The sequence below is a fragment of the Oncorhynchus mykiss genome, chromosome 14 (genome assembly GCF_013265735.2).
Source record: "Oncorhynchus mykiss isolate Arlee chromosome 14, USDA_OmykA_1.1, whole genome shotgun sequence".
Taxonomy (NCBI): domain Eukaryota; kingdom Metazoa; phylum Chordata; class Actinopteri; order Salmoniformes; family Salmonidae; genus Oncorhynchus; species Oncorhynchus mykiss.
In genome coordinates, this window is record NC_048578.1 from 18,900,342 (window position 1) to 18,917,412 (window position 17,071).

At 48.6% G+C, this 17,071-nt stretch overlaps 1 protein-coding gene across 4 annotated transcripts in view; it reads left to right on the forward strand.

The window, feature by feature from the left end:
- LOC110487746 (LIM domain-binding protein 2) overlaps window positions 1-17,071 on the forward strand; it is a 116,537-nt gene that overhangs the window by 60,760 nt on the left and 38,706 nt on the right. For all 4 annotated transcript variants that reach the window (XM_036943083.1, XM_036943084.1, XM_036943085.1 and 1 more), the window contains exon 3: window positions 658-830. In XM_036943083.1, coding sequence (XP_036798978.1) covers window positions 658-830 — 173 coding nt within the window. The remainder of the gene's footprint in view (window positions 1-657; window positions 831-17,071) is intronic.

Here is a 17,071-nt window from a genome sequence, read left to right on the forward strand (position 1 = left end):
GTATCCTAAAGCATCGTCCTTTCATATCCTGCATTATATTCCTTTAAACAGAGAACTAGTTGACAGAGAACAGAGGGAAGAGAAGAAAGGAAGCCTGAGGGCAAAAGACACTGACATACTTCTTCCTCCTGTGCTCTCTCTCTCTCTTTCTCTTGTTTTTGTCAAACTCTAAATCCACGCTGTTCCTGCGCTTTGAGTTCTTTTAGCATTCTCTAGTAAACATTTACAGCTTTCCTGTAGCTTTCTCACCAGACTGTCCAGGTTTTGATTGCTTGAAACCAATCCCTCACTAAATGGGCAAACAAGTAAAGGAACCTGTATTTTGCAAAACAAATGTTTTGTTACTGTGTGGACACTTCACAACTAGACAAAGGAAAGCAGATCAGTAATGACTAAAACCAGTTAGCATACATGGTGTAACACTGTCCATTCACCTATAGGTCTTTGTCAGGTACCTACACATTTTAATAGATCATGGTTATCCTACAAAAGCTAGTTTGTTAAAAACTCAAGTCTACAAATGAATGAATTACTTGATGAGCGAATTATGTATTTTTCCTCTTTTTCCCTCTATTAAATTGGACAGACACTCACCCTTCACTACTTTACTCTCATATTTCAACTATAAATAATAATTTTCTTTTTTCTTTTTCTCAGCTATCGGACGAACGCTCATCCCGCGCTACTTCAGCACCGTGTTTGAGGGCGGAGTCACTGACCTGTACTACATCCTCAAACACTCCAAGGAGTCTTTCCACAACTCCTGCATCACTGTGGACTGTGATCAGTGCACCATGGTCACCCAGTATGGGAAACCAATGTTTACAAAGGTACGGTCTGTAATGCTAACCCAGGGGCTGCCGCTGATTGGCTGAATACCCAGGGCGCGGGGTGGTTGGAGTTGTCAACAAAGCAGCAGGACAGAAATATGATGCCACGTTTTTGAACTACCGGTAGTTTCTTTGAGAAGATATATAAAGCGATCTGTGCATTTGAACAACAGTATAAATACACCTATTTCACTTTTGCAACCACTGCTGCACATGCTGACACTGTTTTTAACAGATTAGATTATACTATTTAGAACAAGCAGCCAGCTCATGAACGAACGAGCTCACCAGGGAGAATAGTCGTCACTTGTTACCATAGCTACAAAGTCATAAAGCCCACCTATTTCTACAATTTCTCTTCTTAAAATGTGATTTTAAACATAACCTTAACCCTGACATTAACCAAACTGTTAACCTTATGCCTAACCCTCACCTTAAATGTTGTTTTCATGACCTTTTACAATATAGATATTGACTTCATGGCTGTGGTAACTAGTGGAAACCAGGGAGAACGCAATAAGCATTCAGATACAATAGGTGAAAACACATTATTTAACTCGAGATAGCTAGCTAGGATAGTATCACAAAGCATGGTGTGCTAGCCAGTTAACTTTCATAACTTCGTATTTCCGAGTTAGTCAGATATTAGTTTAGCAAATTGAAATTGGCATGGGAGCTAACTAGCTAGCAATATACCAGCTGTCAAAGGTAGATAACTGGTTCATTTGACCAAAAATTATTTCAAAAGTCTGGAAGGAGAGTTTGCAGTCTAGCCAGGCACCTAGGTATTTATAGATGTCCACATATTCTAGGTCGGAACCATCCAGGGTGGTGATGCTAGTCGGGCGTGCGGGTGCAGGCAGCGAACGGTTGAAAAGCATGCATTTGGTTTTACTAGCGTTTAAGAGCAGTTGGAGGCCACGGAAGGAGTGTTGTATGGCATTGAAGCTCGTTTGGAGGTTAGATTGCACAGTGTCCAAGGAAGGGCCAGAAGTATACAGAATGGTGTCGTCTGCGTAGAGGTGGATCCGGGAATCGCCCGCAGCAAAAGCAACATCATTGATATATACAGAGAAAAGAGACGTCCCGAGAATTGAACCCTGTGGCACCCCCATAGAGACTGCCAGAGGACCGGACAACATGCCCTCCGATTTGACACACTGAACTCTGTCTGCAAAGTAGTTGGTGAACCAGGCAAGGCAGTCATTCGAAAAACCGAGGCTACTGAATCTGCCGATAAGAATATGGTGATTGACAGAGTCGAAAGCCTTGGCCAGGTCAATGAAGACGGCTGCACAGTACTGTCTTTTATCGATTAATACCTTGAGCGTGGCAGGTAGCCTAGTGGTGGGCCACTGCCCTTAACTCCCTAATGGGCGGTCTGCCACGGTCCTAACCCCTGTAATTTGGGGTGGCAGGTAGCCTAGTGGTTAGAGTGTTGGTCCAGAAATTGAAAGGTTGCTAGATCAAATCCCCCAGCTGACAAGGTAAAAATATGTTGTTCTGTGCATGAACAAGGCAGTTAGCCCACTGTTCCTAGGCTGTCAATGAAAATAAGAGTTTGTTCTTAACTGACTTACCTGGTTAAAAAAAGCAACTTTGTAAGTGAGAATAGGCATTGGTCTGAAGCCAAAAAATAAAGGAAATTCACATTAGTGGCACAATGCCTATTCCACCCATGCTCTACCAAGGTTTTCCAGCACACAGCTTTGAGCTGCTATGTTGGTATTGTACTTCAAACTATGTGTAGGCAGGTTGTTTAGGATTCAAACCATCTCAAACAGCCTAATTCATACTCTTAGATGAGGTGCTTCCACAATAATATGATTTGTACTGTATACAAGGTAAAATATTGGATTCTTCACACACCACAGTAAGACATTATCCCATTATGCTAACATTTCATGCTTTTTTTTATAAATGAAAGGTGCTTTGCTTTTAAATGCTTTGCTTTTATACTTACCAGACCATCAGGCTTGATTGAGATGTTTTGCATTATAGTAATGTGGTACATGCCTATATTAGCAAACATGTAATCGATAATAACATTCTTTTTTTGGTAAATTGGTGCCCAACATAACAACAGGTGGTGGTGAGTTGGACACAGTAGCTCAGATAGATGGAGCCTGTCTGCATTCCTGATTTCTGTAACTGTTAGCTTACTTGTGGAATATTGAATTAAGCTCAGGACCACTTGTGTTTCCAATATGATCGTGTTTTCTATTTGATAACCCCCACTGTCATGTATTGTCATGTTGTGTCTTTCTGTCCTTTCCTTTCACCCTGTCTCCCTCTGCTGGTCGTATTTGGTTACCTTTTCTCCCCCGCTTTCCCCCAGCTGTTCCTTGTCTCCTCCTAACTACCCATTCACCCCGTTTCCCACCTGTTCCCTTTTTCCCTCTGATTAGGTCCCTATATCTCTCTCTGTTTTTGTTCCTGTCTTTGTCGGATTCTTGTTTGTTGTGTTTCATGCCTGAACCAGACTATGGTCATGTTTGCTGTAACCTTGTCCTGTCCTGTCGGAATCTGCCAGTCTATCTGAGCCTACCTATGTTTGGTTATTAAAGAAGCTCTGTTTAAGTTAATTCGCTTTTGGGTCCTCATTCACTCACCGTAACAGAAGAATCCGACCAAGAATGGACCCAGCGACTTCGGATCCTCTCCACTCAGCCGTCGGGATCCAGGGAGCGATGCTAGGCAGACACGAGCAGGAATTGTCTGCTGCTCGACATGCCGTTGAGACCCTGGCCACCCAAGTCTCCAACCTCACAGAACAGGTTCACCATCTCCGCCTCGATCCACCGGCCACTTCCAGGGCTTTCGAATCTCCGGAGCCCAGAATCAATAACCCGCCGTGTTACTCTGGGGAGCCCACTGAATGCCGCTCGTTCCTCACCCAGTGTGATATTGTGTTTTCTCTCCAGCCCAACACTTACGCCAGGAGCACTGCTCGTGTCGCCTACGTCATATCTCTCCTTACTGGACGGGCTCGTGAGTGGGGCACGGCAATCTGGGAGGCAAGGGCTGAGTGTACTAACCAGTATCAGGACTTTAAGGAGGAGATGATACGGGTTTTTGATCGATCTGTTTTTGGGGAGGAGGCTTCCAGGGCCCTGTCTTCCCTATGTCAAGGCAATCGATCCATAACAGACTACTCTATTGAGTTTCGCACTCTTGCTGCCTCCAGTGGCTGGAACGAGCCGGCCTTGCTCGCTCGTCTTCTGGAGGGTCTCCGCGCAGAGGTAAAGGATGAGATTCTCTCCCGGGAGGTTCCTTCCAGCGTGGATTCCTTGATTGAACTCGCTATTCGCATTGAGCGACGGGTTGATCTTCGTCACCGAGCTCGTGGAAAGGAGCTCGCGCTCTCCGTTGCCCCCCTCTCCGCATCACTACCATCTTCCTCTGCCGGCTCGGGAGCTGAGCCTATGCAGCTGGGAGGTATCCGCATCTCGACTAAGGAGAGGGAACGGAGAATCACCAACCGCCTCTGTCTCTATTGCGGTTCTGCTGGTCATTTTGTCACTTCATGTCCAGTAAAAGCCAGAGCTCATCAGTAAGCGGAGGGCTACTGGTGAGCGCTACTACTCCTGTCTCTCCTTCAAGATCCTGCACTACCTTGTCGGTCCATCTACGCTGGACCGGTTCGTCAGCTTCCTGCAGTGCCTTAATAGACTCTGGGGCGGAGGGCTGTTTTATGGACGAGACCTGGGCTCGGGAACATGACATTCCTCTCAGACAGTTAAGGGAGTCCACGGCCTTGTTCGCCCTGGATGGTAGTCCTCTCCCCAGGATTCAGCGTGAGACGCTACCTTTAACCCTCACTGTTTCTGGTAATCATAGCGAAACCATTTCTTTTTTAATTTTTCGTTCACCTTTTACACCTGTTGTTTTGGGCCATCCCTGGCTAGTTTGTCATAATCCTTCCATTAATTGGTCTAGTAATTCTATCCTCTCCTGGAACGTCTCTTGTCATGTGAAATGTTTAATGTCTGCTATCCCTCCTGTTTCCTCTGTCTCTTCTTCACAGGAGGAGCCTGGTGATTTGACAGGGGTGCCGGAGGAATATCACGATCTGCGCACGGTGTTCAGTCGGTCCAGGGCCACCTCTCTTCCTCCACACCGGTCGTATGATTGTAGTATTGATCTCCTTCCGGGAACCACTCCCCCCCGGGGTAGACTATACTCTCTGTCGGCTCCCGAACGTAAGGCTCTCGAGGATTATTTGTCTGTAGCTCTTGACGCCGGTGCCATAGTCCCCTCCTCCTCTCCCGCCGGAGCGGGGTTTTTTTTTGTCAAGAAGAAGGACAGGTCTCTGCGCCCCTGCATAGATTATCGAGGGCTGAATGACATAACAGTGAAGAATCGTTATCCGCTTCCTCTTATGTCTTCAGCCTTCGAGATCCTGCAGGGAGCCAGGTTTTTCACTAAGTTGGACCTTCGTAACGCTTACCATCTTGTGCGCATCAGGGAGGGGGACGAGTGGAAGACGGCGTTTAACACTCCGTTAGGGCACTTTGAATACCGGGTTCTTCCTTTCGGCCTCGCTAACGCTCCAGCTGTCTTTCAGGCATTAGTCAATGATGTCCTGAGAGACATGCTGAACATCTTTGTTTTCGTTTACCTTGACGATATCCTGATTCTTTCACCGTCACTCCAGATTCATGTTCAGCACGTTCGACGTGTCCTCCAGCGCCTTTTAGAGAATTGTCTTTTTGTGAAGGCTGAGAAGTGCACTTTTCATGCCTCCTCCGTCACATTTCTCGGTTCTGTTATTTCCGCTGAAGGCATTAAGATGGATCCCGCTAAGGTCCAAGCTGTCATTGATTGGCCCGCCCCTAAGTCACGCATCGAGCTGCAGCGCTTTCTCGGCTTCGCGAACTTCTATCGTCGTTTCATCCGTAATTTCGGTCAGGTGGCAGCTCCTCTCACAGCCCTTACTTCTGTCAAGACGTGCTTTAAGTGGTCCGTTTCCGCCCAGGGAGCTTTTGATCTCCTCAAGAATCGTTTTACATCCGCTCCTCTCCTTGTTACACCTGACGTCTCTAGACAGTTCGTTGTCGAGGTTGACGCGTCAGAGGTGGGCGTGGGAGCCATTCTTTCTCAGCGCTCCCTCTCTGACGACAAGGTCCACCCATGCGCGTATTTTTCTCATCGCCTGTCGCCGTCGGAACGTAACTATGATGTGGGAAACCGCGAACTGCTCGCCATCCGGTTAGCCCTAGGCGAATGGCGACAGTGGTTGGAGGGGGCGACCGTTCCTTTTGTCGTTTGGACTGACCATAGGAACCTTGAGTACATCCGTTCTGCCAAACGACTTAATGCGCGTCAGGCGCGTTGGGCGCTGTTTTTCGCTCGTTTCGAGTTTGTGATTTCTTATCGTCCGGGCTCTAAGAACACCAAGCCTGATGCTTTATCTCGTCTCTTCAGTTCTTCAGTAGCCTCCACTGACCCCGAGGGGATTCTCCCTGAGGGGCGTGTTGTCGGGTTCGACTGTCTGGGGAATTGAGAGGCAGGTAAAGCAAGCGCTCACTCACACTCCGTCGCCGCGCGCTTGTCCTAGGAACCTTCTTTTCGTTCCCGTTCCTACTCGTCTGGCCGTTCTTCAGTGGGCTCACTCTGCCAAGTTAGCCGGCCACCCTGGCGTTCGGGGTACGCTTGCTTCCATTCGCCAGCGTTTTTGGTGGCCCACCCGGGAGCATGACACGCGTCGTTTCGTGGCTGCTTGTTCGGTCTGCGCGCAGACTAAGTCCGGTAACTCTCCTCCTGCCGGCCGTCTCAGGCCGCTTCCCATTCCCTCTCGACCGTGGTCTCACATCGCCTTAGATTTTGTCACCGGACTGCCTTCGTCAGCGGGGAAGACTGTTATTCTTACGGTTGTCGATAGGTTCTCTAAGGCGGCTCATTTCATTCCCCTTGCTAAGCTTCCTTCTGCTAAAGAGACGGCACAAATCATCATCGAGAATGTTTTCAGAATTCATGGCCTTCCGTCAGACGTCGTTTCGGACAGAGGTCCGCAATTCACGTCTCAATTTTGGAGGGAGTTTTGCCGTTTGATTGGGGCTTCCGTCAGTCTCTCTTCCGGCTTTCACCCCCAGTCTAACGGTCAAGCAGAACGGGCCAATCAGACTATTGGTCGCATCTTACGCAGTCTTTCTTTTCGCAACCCTGCGTCTTGGTCAGAACAGCTCCCCTGGGCAGAATACGCCCACAACTCGCTTCCTTCGTCTGCGACCGGGCTATCTCCTTTTCAGAGTAGCCTCGGGTACCAGCCTCCGCTGTTCTCATCTCAGTTCGCCGAGTCCAGCGTCCCCTCCGCTCAGGCTTTTGTCCAACGTTGCGAGCGCACCTGGAAGAGGGTCAGGTCTGCACTTTGCCGTTATAGGACGCAGACTGTGAGGGCTGCTAATAAGCGTAGAACTAAGAGTCCTAGATATTGTCGCGGTCAGAGAGTTTGGCTCTCCACTCAGAACCTTCCCCTTAAGACGGCTTCTCGCAAGTTGACCCCGCGGTTCATTGGTCCGTTCCGTATTTCTCGGGTCATTAATCCTGTCGCAGTTCGACTTCTTCTTCCGCGATACCTTCGTCGCGTCCACCCGGTCTTCCATGTCTCCTGTATCAAGCCCGTTCTTCGCGCCCCCGCTCGTCTTCCCCCCCCCCCCCCCATCCTTGTCGAGGGCGCACCCATCTACAGGGTCCGCAGGATTTTGGACATGCGTCCTCGGGGCCGTGGTCACCAGTACCTCGTAGATTGGGAGGGGTACGGTCCTGAGGAGAGGAGTTGGGTTCCCTCTCGGGACGTGCTGGACCGTGCGCTGATCGAGGATTTCCTCCGTTGCCGCCAGGTTTCCTCCTCGAGTGCGCCAGGAGGCGCTCGGTGAGTGGGGGGGTACTGTCATGTATTGTCATGTTGTGTCTTTCTGTCCTTTCCTTTCACCCTGTCTCCCTCTGCTGGTCGTATTTGGTTACCTTTTCTCCCCCGCTTTCCCCCAGCTGTTCCTTGTCTCCTCCTAACTACCCATTCACCCCGTTTCCCACCTGTTCCCTTTTTCCCTCTGATTAGGTCCCTATATCTCTCTCTGTTTTTGTTCCTGTCTTTGTCGGATTCTTGTTTGTTGTGTTTCATGCCTGAACCAGACTATGGTCATGTTTGCTGTAACCTTGTCCTGTCCTGTCGGAATCTGCCAGTCTATCTGAGCCTACCTATGTTTGGTTATTAAAGAAGCTCTGTTTAAGTTAATTCGCTTTTGGGTCCTCATTCACTCACCGTAACAGAAGAATCCGACCAAGAATGGACCCAGCGACTTCGGATCCTCTCCACTCAGCCGTCGGGATCCAGGGAGCGATGCTAGGCAGACACGAGCAGGAATTGTCTGCTGCTCGACATGCCGTTGAGACCCTGGCCACCCAAGTCTCCAACCTCACAGAACAGGTTCACCATCTCCGCCTCGATCCACCGGCCACTTCCAGGGCTTTCGAATCTCCGGAGCCCAGAATCAATAACCCGCCGTGTTACTCTGGGGAGCCCACTGAATGCCGCTCGTTCCTCACCCAGTGTGATATTGTGTTTTCTCTCCAGCCCAACACTTACGCCAGGAGCACTGCTCGTGTCGCCTACGTCATATCTCTCCTTACTGGACGGGCTCGTGAGTGGGGCACGGCAATCTGGGAGGCAAGGGCTGAGTGTACTAACCAGTATCAGGACTTTAAGGAGGAGATGATACGGGTTTTTGATCGATCTGTTTTTGGGGAGGAGGCTTCCAGGGCCCTGTCTTCCCTATGTCAAGGCAATCGATCCATAACAGACTACTCTATTGAGTTTCGCACTCTTGCTGCCTCCAGTGGCTGGAACGAGCCGGCCTTGCTCGCTCGTCTTCTGGAGGGTCTCCGCGCAGAGGTAAAGGATGAGATTCTCTCCCGGGAGGTTCCTTCCAGCGTGGATTCCTTGATTGAACTCGCTATTCGCATTGAGCGACGGGTTGATCTTCGTCACCGAGCTCGTGGAAAGGAGCTCGCGCTCTCCGTTGCCCCCCTCTCCGCATCACTACCATCTTCCTCTGCCGGCTCGGGAGCTGAGCCTATGCAGCTGGGAGGTATCCGCATCTCGACTAAGGAGAGGGAACGGAGAATCACCAACCGCCTCTGTCTCTATTGCGGTTCTGCTGGTCATTTTGTCACTTCATGTCCAGTAAAAGCCAGAGCTCATCAGTAAGCGGAGGGCTACTGGTGAGCGCTACTACTCCTGTCTCTCCTTCAAGATCCTGCACTACCTTGTCGGTCCATCTACGCTGGACCGGTTCGTCAGCTTCCTGCAGTGCCTTAATAGACTCTGGGGCGGAGGGCTGTTTTATGGACGAGACCTGGGCTCGGGAACATGACATTCCTCTCAGACAGTTAAGGGAGTCCACGGCCTTGTTCGCCCTGGATGGTAGTCCTCTCCCCAGGATTCAGCGTGAGACGCTACCTTTAACCCTCACTGTTTCTGGTAATCATAGCGAAACCATTTCTTTTTTAATTTTTCGTTCACCTTTTACACCTGTTGTTTTGGGCCATCCCTGGCTAGTTTGTCATAATCCTTCCATTAATTGGTCTAGTAATTCTATCCTCTCCTGGAACGTCTCTTGTCATGTGAAATGTTTAATGTCTGCTATCCCTCCTGTTTCCTCTGTCTCTTCTTCACAGGAGGAGCCTGGTGATTTGACAGGGGTGCCGGAGGAATATCACGATCTGCGCACGGTGTTCAGTCGGTCCAGGGCCACCTCTCTTCCTCCACACCGGTCGTATGATTGTAGTATTGATCTCCTTCCGGGAACCACTCCCCCCCGGGGTAGACTATACTCTCTGTCGGCTCCCGAACGTAAGGCTCTCGAGGATTATTTGTCTGTAGCTCTTGACGCCGGTGCCATAGTCCCCTCCTCCTCTCCCGCCGGAGCGGGGGTTTTTTTTGTCAAGAAGAAGGACAGGTCTCTGCGCCCCTGCATAGATTATCGAGGGCTGAATGACATAACAGTGAAGAATCGTTATCCGCTTCCTCTTATGTCTTCAGCCTTCGAGATCCTGCAGGGAGCCAGGTTTTTCACTAAGTTGGACCTTCGTAACGCTTACCATCTCGTGCGCATCAGGGAGGGGGACGAGTGGAAGACGGCGTTTAACACTCCGTTAGGGCACTTTGAATACCGGGTTCTTCCTTTCGGCCTCGCTAACGCTCCAGCTGTCTTTCAGGCATTAGTCAATGATGTCCTGAGAGACATGCTGAACATCTTTGTTTTCGTTTACCTTGACGATATCCTGATTTTTTCACCGTCACTCCAGATTCATGTTCAGCACGTTCGACGTGTCCTCCAGCGCCTTTTAGAGAATTGTCTTTTTGTGAAGGCTGAGAAGTGCACTTTTCATGCCTCCTCCGTCACATTTCTCGGTTCTGTTATTTCCGCTGAAGGCATTAAGATGGATCCCGCTAAGGTCCAAGCTGTCATTGATTGGCCCGCCCCTAAGTCACGCATCGAGCTGCAGCGCTTTCTCGGCTTCGCGAACTTCTATCGTCGTTTCATCCGTAATTTCGGTCAGGTGGCAGCTCCTCTCACAGCCCTTACTTCTGTCAAGACGTGCTTTAAGTGGTCCGTTTCCGCCCAGGGAGCTTTTGATCTCCTCAAGAATCGTTTTACATCCGCTCCTCTCCTTGTTACACCTGACGTCTCTAGACAGTTCGTTGTCGAGGTTGACGCGTCAGAGGTGGGCGTGGGAGCCATTCTTTCTCAGCGCTCCCTCTCTGACGACAAGGTCCACCCATGCGCGTATTTTTCTCATCGCCTGTCGCCGTCGGAACGTAACTATGATGTGGGAAACCGCGAACTGCTCGCCATCCGGTTAGCCCTAGGCGAATGGCGACAGTGGTTGGAGGGGGCGACCGTTCCTTTTGTCGTTTGGACTGACCATAGGAACCTTGAGTACATCCGTTCTGCCAAACGACTTAATGCGCGTCAGGCGCGTTGGGCGCTGTTTTTCGCTCGTTTCGAGTTTGTGATTTCTTATCGTCCGGGCTCTAAGAACACCAAGCCTGATGCTTTATCTCGTCTCTTCAGTTCTTCAGTAGCCTCCACTGACCCCGAGGGGATTCTCCCTGAGGGGCGTGTTGTCGGGTTCGACTGTCTGGGGAATTGAGAGGCAGGTAAAGCAAGCGCTCACTCACACTCCGTCGCCGCGCGCTTGTCCTAGGAACCTTCTTTTCGTTCCCGTTCCTACTCGTCTGGCCGTTCTTCAGTGGGCTCACTCTGCCAAGTTAGCCGGCCACCCTGGCGTTCGGGGTACGCTTGCTTCCATTCGCCAGCGTTTTTGGTGGCCCACCCGGGAGCATGACACGCGTCGTTTCGTGGCTGCTTGTTCGGTCTGCGCGCAGACTAAGTCCGGTAACTCTCCTCCTGCCGGCCGTCTCAGGCCGCTTCCCATTCCCTCTCGACCGTGGTCTCACATCGCCTTAGATTTTGTCACCGGACTGCCTTCGTCAGCGGGGAAGACTGTTATTCTTACGGTTGTCGATAGGTTCTCTAAGGCGGCTCATTTCATTCCCCTTGCTAAGCTTCCTTCTGCTAAAGAGACGGCACAAATCATCATCGAGAATGTTTTCAGAATTCATGGCCTTCCGTCAGACGTCGTTTCGGACAGAGGTCCGCAATTCACGTCTCAATTTTGGAGGGAGTTTTGCCGTTTGATTGGGGCTTCCGTCAGTCTCTCTTCCGGCTTTCACCCCCAGTCTAACGGTCAAGCAGAACGGGCCAATCAGACTATTGGTCGCATCTTACGCAGTCTTTCTTTTCGCAACCCTGCGTCTTGGTCAGAACAGCTCCCCTGGGCAGAATACGCCCACAACTCGCTTCCTTCGTCTGCGACCGGGCTATCTCCTTTTCAGAGTAGCCTCGGGTACCAGCCTCCGCTGTTCTCATCTCAGTTCGCCGAGTCCAGCGTCCCCTCCGCTCAGGCTTTTGTCCAACGTTGCGAGCGCACCTGGAAGAGGGTCAGGTCTGCACTTTGCCGTTATAGGACGCAGACTGTGAGGGCTGCTAATAAGCGTAGAACTAAGAGTCCTAGATATTGTCGCGGTCAGAGAGTTTGGCTCTCCACTCAGAACCTTCCCCTTAAGACGGCTTCTCGCAAGTTGACCCCGCGGTTCATTGGTCCGTTCCGTATTTCTCGGGTCATTAATCCTGTCGCAGTTCGACTTCTTCTTCCGCGATACCTTCGTCGCGTCCACCCGGTCTTCCATGTCTCCTGTATCAAGCCCGTTCTTCGCGCCCCCGCTCGTCTTCCCCCCCCCCCCCCCATCCTTGTCGAGGGCGCACCCATCTACAGGGTCCGCAGGATTTTGGACATGCGTCCTCGGGGCCGTGGTCACCAGTACCTCGTAGATTGGGAGGGGTACGGTCCTGAGGAGAGGAGTTGGGTTCCCTCTCGGGACGTGCTGGACCGTGCGCTGATCGAGGATTTCCTCCGTTGCCGCCAGGTTTCCTCCTCGAGTGCGCCAGGAGGCGCTCGGTGAGTGGGGGGGTACTGTCATGTATTGTCATGTTGTGTCTTTCTGTCCTTTCCTTTCACCCTGTCTCCCTCTGCTGGTCGTATTTGGTTACCTTTTCTCCCCCGCTTTCCCCCAGCTGTTCCTTGTCTCCTCCTAACTACCCATTCACCCCGTTTCCCACCTGTTCCCTTTTTCCCTCTGATTAGGTCCCTATATCTCTCTCTGTTTTTGTTCCTGTCTTTGTCGGATTCTTGTTTGTTGTGTTTCATGCCTGAACCAGACTATGGTCATGTTTGCTGTAACCTTGTCCTGTCCTGTCGGAATCTGCCAGTCTATCTGAGCCTACCTATGTTTGGTTATTAAAGAAGCTCTGTTTAAGTTAATTCGCTTTTGGGTCCTCATTCACTCACCGTAACACCCACTGTGTACCGAACCGATTTGGCTGAGGACCCGAGTTTTAGGATTACCTCTGGAGAACAGAACGGACAACGAGAACGGATTGTGGACTGTGAAATGGTTGGCGAATTCCCCAGTGTATAAAACTCCCCAATAAACTCCCCATTTGCATTCTAGTTGTGCTCCTTGTGCGTGTTTGGTTATTGAACTTGGTGACATGGAAACCCCACACCCTTGAACCTGCTACTATATACACTGCTCAAAAAAATTAAGGGAACACTAAAATAACACATCCTAGATCTGAATGAATGAAATATTCTTATTATATACTTTTTTCTTTACATAGTTGAATGTGCCGACAACAAAATCACACAAAAATGATCAATGGAAATCAAATTTATCAACCCATGGAGGTCTGGATTTGGAGTCACACTCAAAATTAAAGTGGAAAACCACACTACAGGCTGATCCAACTTTGATGTAATGTCCTTAAAACAAGTCAAAATGAGGCTCAGTAGTGTGTGTGGCCTCCACGTGCCTGTATGACCTCCCTACAACGCCTGGGCATGCTCCTGATGAGGTGGCGGATGGTCTCCTGAGGACGTCCCACCTGTGGACGTCGGGCCCTCATACCACCCTCATGGAGTCTGTTTCTGACCATTTGAGCAGACACATGCACATTTTTGGCCTGCTGGAGGTCCTTTTGCAGGGCTCTGGCAGTGCTCCTCCTGCTCCTACTTGCTCAAATGCGGAGGTAGCGGTCCTGCTGCTGGGTTGTTGCCCTCCTACGGCCTCCTCCACGTCTCCTGATGTACTGGCCTGTCTCCTGGTAGCGCCTCCATGCTCTGGACACTACGCTGACAGACACAGCAAACCTTCTTGCCACAGCTCGCATTGATGTTCCATCCTGGATGAGCTGCACTACCTGAGCCACTTGTGTGGGTTGTAGACTCCGTCTCATGCTACCACTAGAGTGAAAGCACCGCCAGCATTCAAAAGTGACCAAAACGTCAGCCAGGAAGCATAGGAACTGAGAAGTGGTCTTAGGTCACCACCTGCAGAACCACTCCTTTATTTGGGGTGTCTTGCTAATTGCCTATAATTTCCACCTGTTGTCTATTCCATTTGCACAACAGCATGTGAAATGTATTGTCAATCAGTGTTGCTTCCTAAGTGGACAGTTTGATTTCACAGAAGTGTGATTGACTTGGAGTTACATTCTGTTGTTTAAGTGTTCCCTTTATTTTTTTGAGCAGTGTATATATATATATATCAGTGTACATAATTGTAAAAGCAGGACACTGTAAAGTCCATTATCCCTCTGAGTAAGGGTGTGGGGTTTCCTTGCCCTATATTTTTTTTTTTTTTTTTTTTATTTCACCTTTATTTAACCAGGTAGGCTAGTTGAGAACAAGTTCTCATTTGCAACTGCGACCTGGCCAAGATAAAGCATAGCAGTATGAGCAGACAACACAGAGTTACACATGGAGTAAACAATTAACAAGTCAATAACACAGTAGAAAACAAAGGGGGAGTCTATATACAATGTGTGCAAAAGGCATGAGGTAGGCGAATAATTACAATTTTGCAGATTAACACTGGAGTGATAAATGATCAGATGGTCGTGTACAGGTAGAGATATTGGTGTGCAAAAGAGCAGAAAAATAAATAAATAAAAACAGTATGGGGATGAGGTAGGTGAAAATGGGTGGGCTATTTACCAATAGACTATGTACAGCTGCAGCGATCGGTTAGCTGCTCAGATAGCTGATGTTTGAAGTTGGTGAGGGAGATAAAAGTCTCCAACTTCAGCGATTTTTGCAATTCGTTCCAGTCACAGGCAGCAGAGTACTGGAACGAAAGGCGGCCAAATGAGGTGTTGGCTTTAGGGATGATCAGTGAGATACACCTGCTGGAGCGCGTGCTACGGATGGGTGTTGCCATCGTGACCAGTGAGCTGAGATAAGGCAGAGCTTTACCTAGCATGGACTTGTAGATGACCTGGAGCCAGTGGGTCTGGCGACGAATATGTAGCGAGGGCCAGCCGACTAGAGCATACAAGTCGCAGTGGTGGGTGGTATAAGGTGCTTTAGTGACAAAACGGATGGCACTGTGATAGACTGCATCCAGTTTGCTGAGTAGAGTGTTGGAAGCCATTTTGTAGATGACATCGCCGAAGTCGAGGATCGGTAGGATAGTCAGTTTTACTAGGGTAAGCTTGGCGGCGTGAGTGAAGGAGGCTTTGTTGCGGAATAGAAAGCCGACTCTTGATTTGATTTTCGATTGGAGATGTTTGATATGAGTCTGGAAGGAGAGTTTGCAGTCTAGCCAGACACCTAGGTACTTATAGATGTCCACATATTCTAGGTCGGAACCATCCAGGGTGGTGATGCTAGGCGGGGATGCGGGTGCAGGCAGCGATCGGTTGAAAAGCATGCATTTGGTTTTACTAGCGTTTAAGAGCAGTCGGAGGCCACGGAAGGAGTGTTGTATGGCATTGAAGCTTGTTTGGAGGTTAGATAGCACAGTGTCCAATGACGGGCCGAAAGTATATAGAATGGTGTCGTCTGCGTAGAGGTGGATCAGGGAATCGCCCGCAGCAAGAGCAACATCATATATATACTGTATATATATATATCAGTGTACATAATTGTAAAAGCAGGACACTGTAAAGTCCATTATCCCTCTGAGTAAGGGTGTGGGGTTTCCTTGCCCTATATATACTGTATATATATATATATATATCAGTGTACATAATTGTAAAAGCAGGACACTGTAAAGTCCATTCTCCCTCTGAGTAAGGGTGTGGGGTTTCCTTGCCCTATATATACTGTATATATATATATATATATATATATATCAGTGTACATAATTGTAAAAGCAGGACACTGTAAAGTCCATTATCCCTCTGAGTATGAATTAGGATGTTTGAGAAGGTTTGAATCCAAAGCAACCTGCCTACTCATAGTTTGAAGTACAATACCAACATACTGTAGTAGGTCAAAGCTGTGTGCTGGAATATCTTGGTAGAGCATGGGTGGAATAGGCGTTGTGGTGCTCATGTGAATTTCCTTACTTTTTCAGCTTTAGACCAATGCCTATTCTCACCTATAACATAATTGTTTTTCTTTTTAATGTGATTTAAAAATATATATATTTTAATTTCCATGGAAGGTGATTATGTATCATTATTATACAGTTTAACACGTGCTCTCCTTGTGAACCCTCCCAATGTTGTGGGTTTTATTGGTTTTATTTAGTGATAAGACCCCAGCTCATAATTCTACTGATCATTGCTCAAAGCAAATTGATGAGAGCAAGGAAACAAAGACTGAAGCAAATATTTACTATGCGATTAAACAATGCAGCTGGCTAGATGACTACAGGAGTGTGAAATATGGATGAGCTGTTCTCAGTGAAAGGGTTTTGAAATATTCTCTCTCGCCAAGGCGTGGTGTGTTCGTGAATATATCATATTCATCCACCTCAGTGGAAACGACTTGGGACACCCAGAGGGGACAGCCCTGGCATGTCAGATGAGAGTTGATTTGGAGGTAGTCCATCCGAATGTTCTCTGTGACAACGGTGGTCTACTCTGACATGACAGTGGAGGAGTTGGATGTTCCAGTGGGAGGAGGACATCAACAAGTGCATAGAGATGGCGCTATGTCAACTAGCTGGTGTTTGCATTTCAGTACTGTAGGGCAAGGTTTCCCAAACTTGGCCCTGGGGCCCACCCTGGGTGCACGTTTTGGTTTTTGCACTAGCACACACAGCTGATTCAAATAATCAAAGCTTGATGATGAATAGGTTATTTGAATCAGCTGTGTCGTGTTAGGACAAAAACCACAATGTGCACCCAGGGGGGGCCCCCAAGACTGAGTTTGGAAAACTTTGCCATAGGATGAGGGCAAAATATCTCCGGGAGGCGAACGCCCAATATTCTGATAACTTTAACTTTAGTGGTAACTTTAACCATAACGTCATGAATTGTCTTTTTAACACGTTGATTTTGACAGAGAATTTAAATGTCTGGAAGCGTTTGTTCTAAAATGATTTTGTTCATTCACTCAGTAGTGATTTCACATTTATTTATCTTGCTTGATTAAAATACAATAGTCTAAAACAGTCAATTTGTTGATAACAGACTCATTTAATCACATAGTTTAAAAGCATTTCCTTTTCTTTTGAGCGCTTGCTGCTGCAGGCGGCAAACTGATCTCATAGGATTTCGTATTATTCTGTATGTAAATCTGTGGACACTCCATTTAGAATGGTATGTTTATGTGGATGTCCATCATCCATTTGGCATGATATGTTATGAATTACAATTCATATG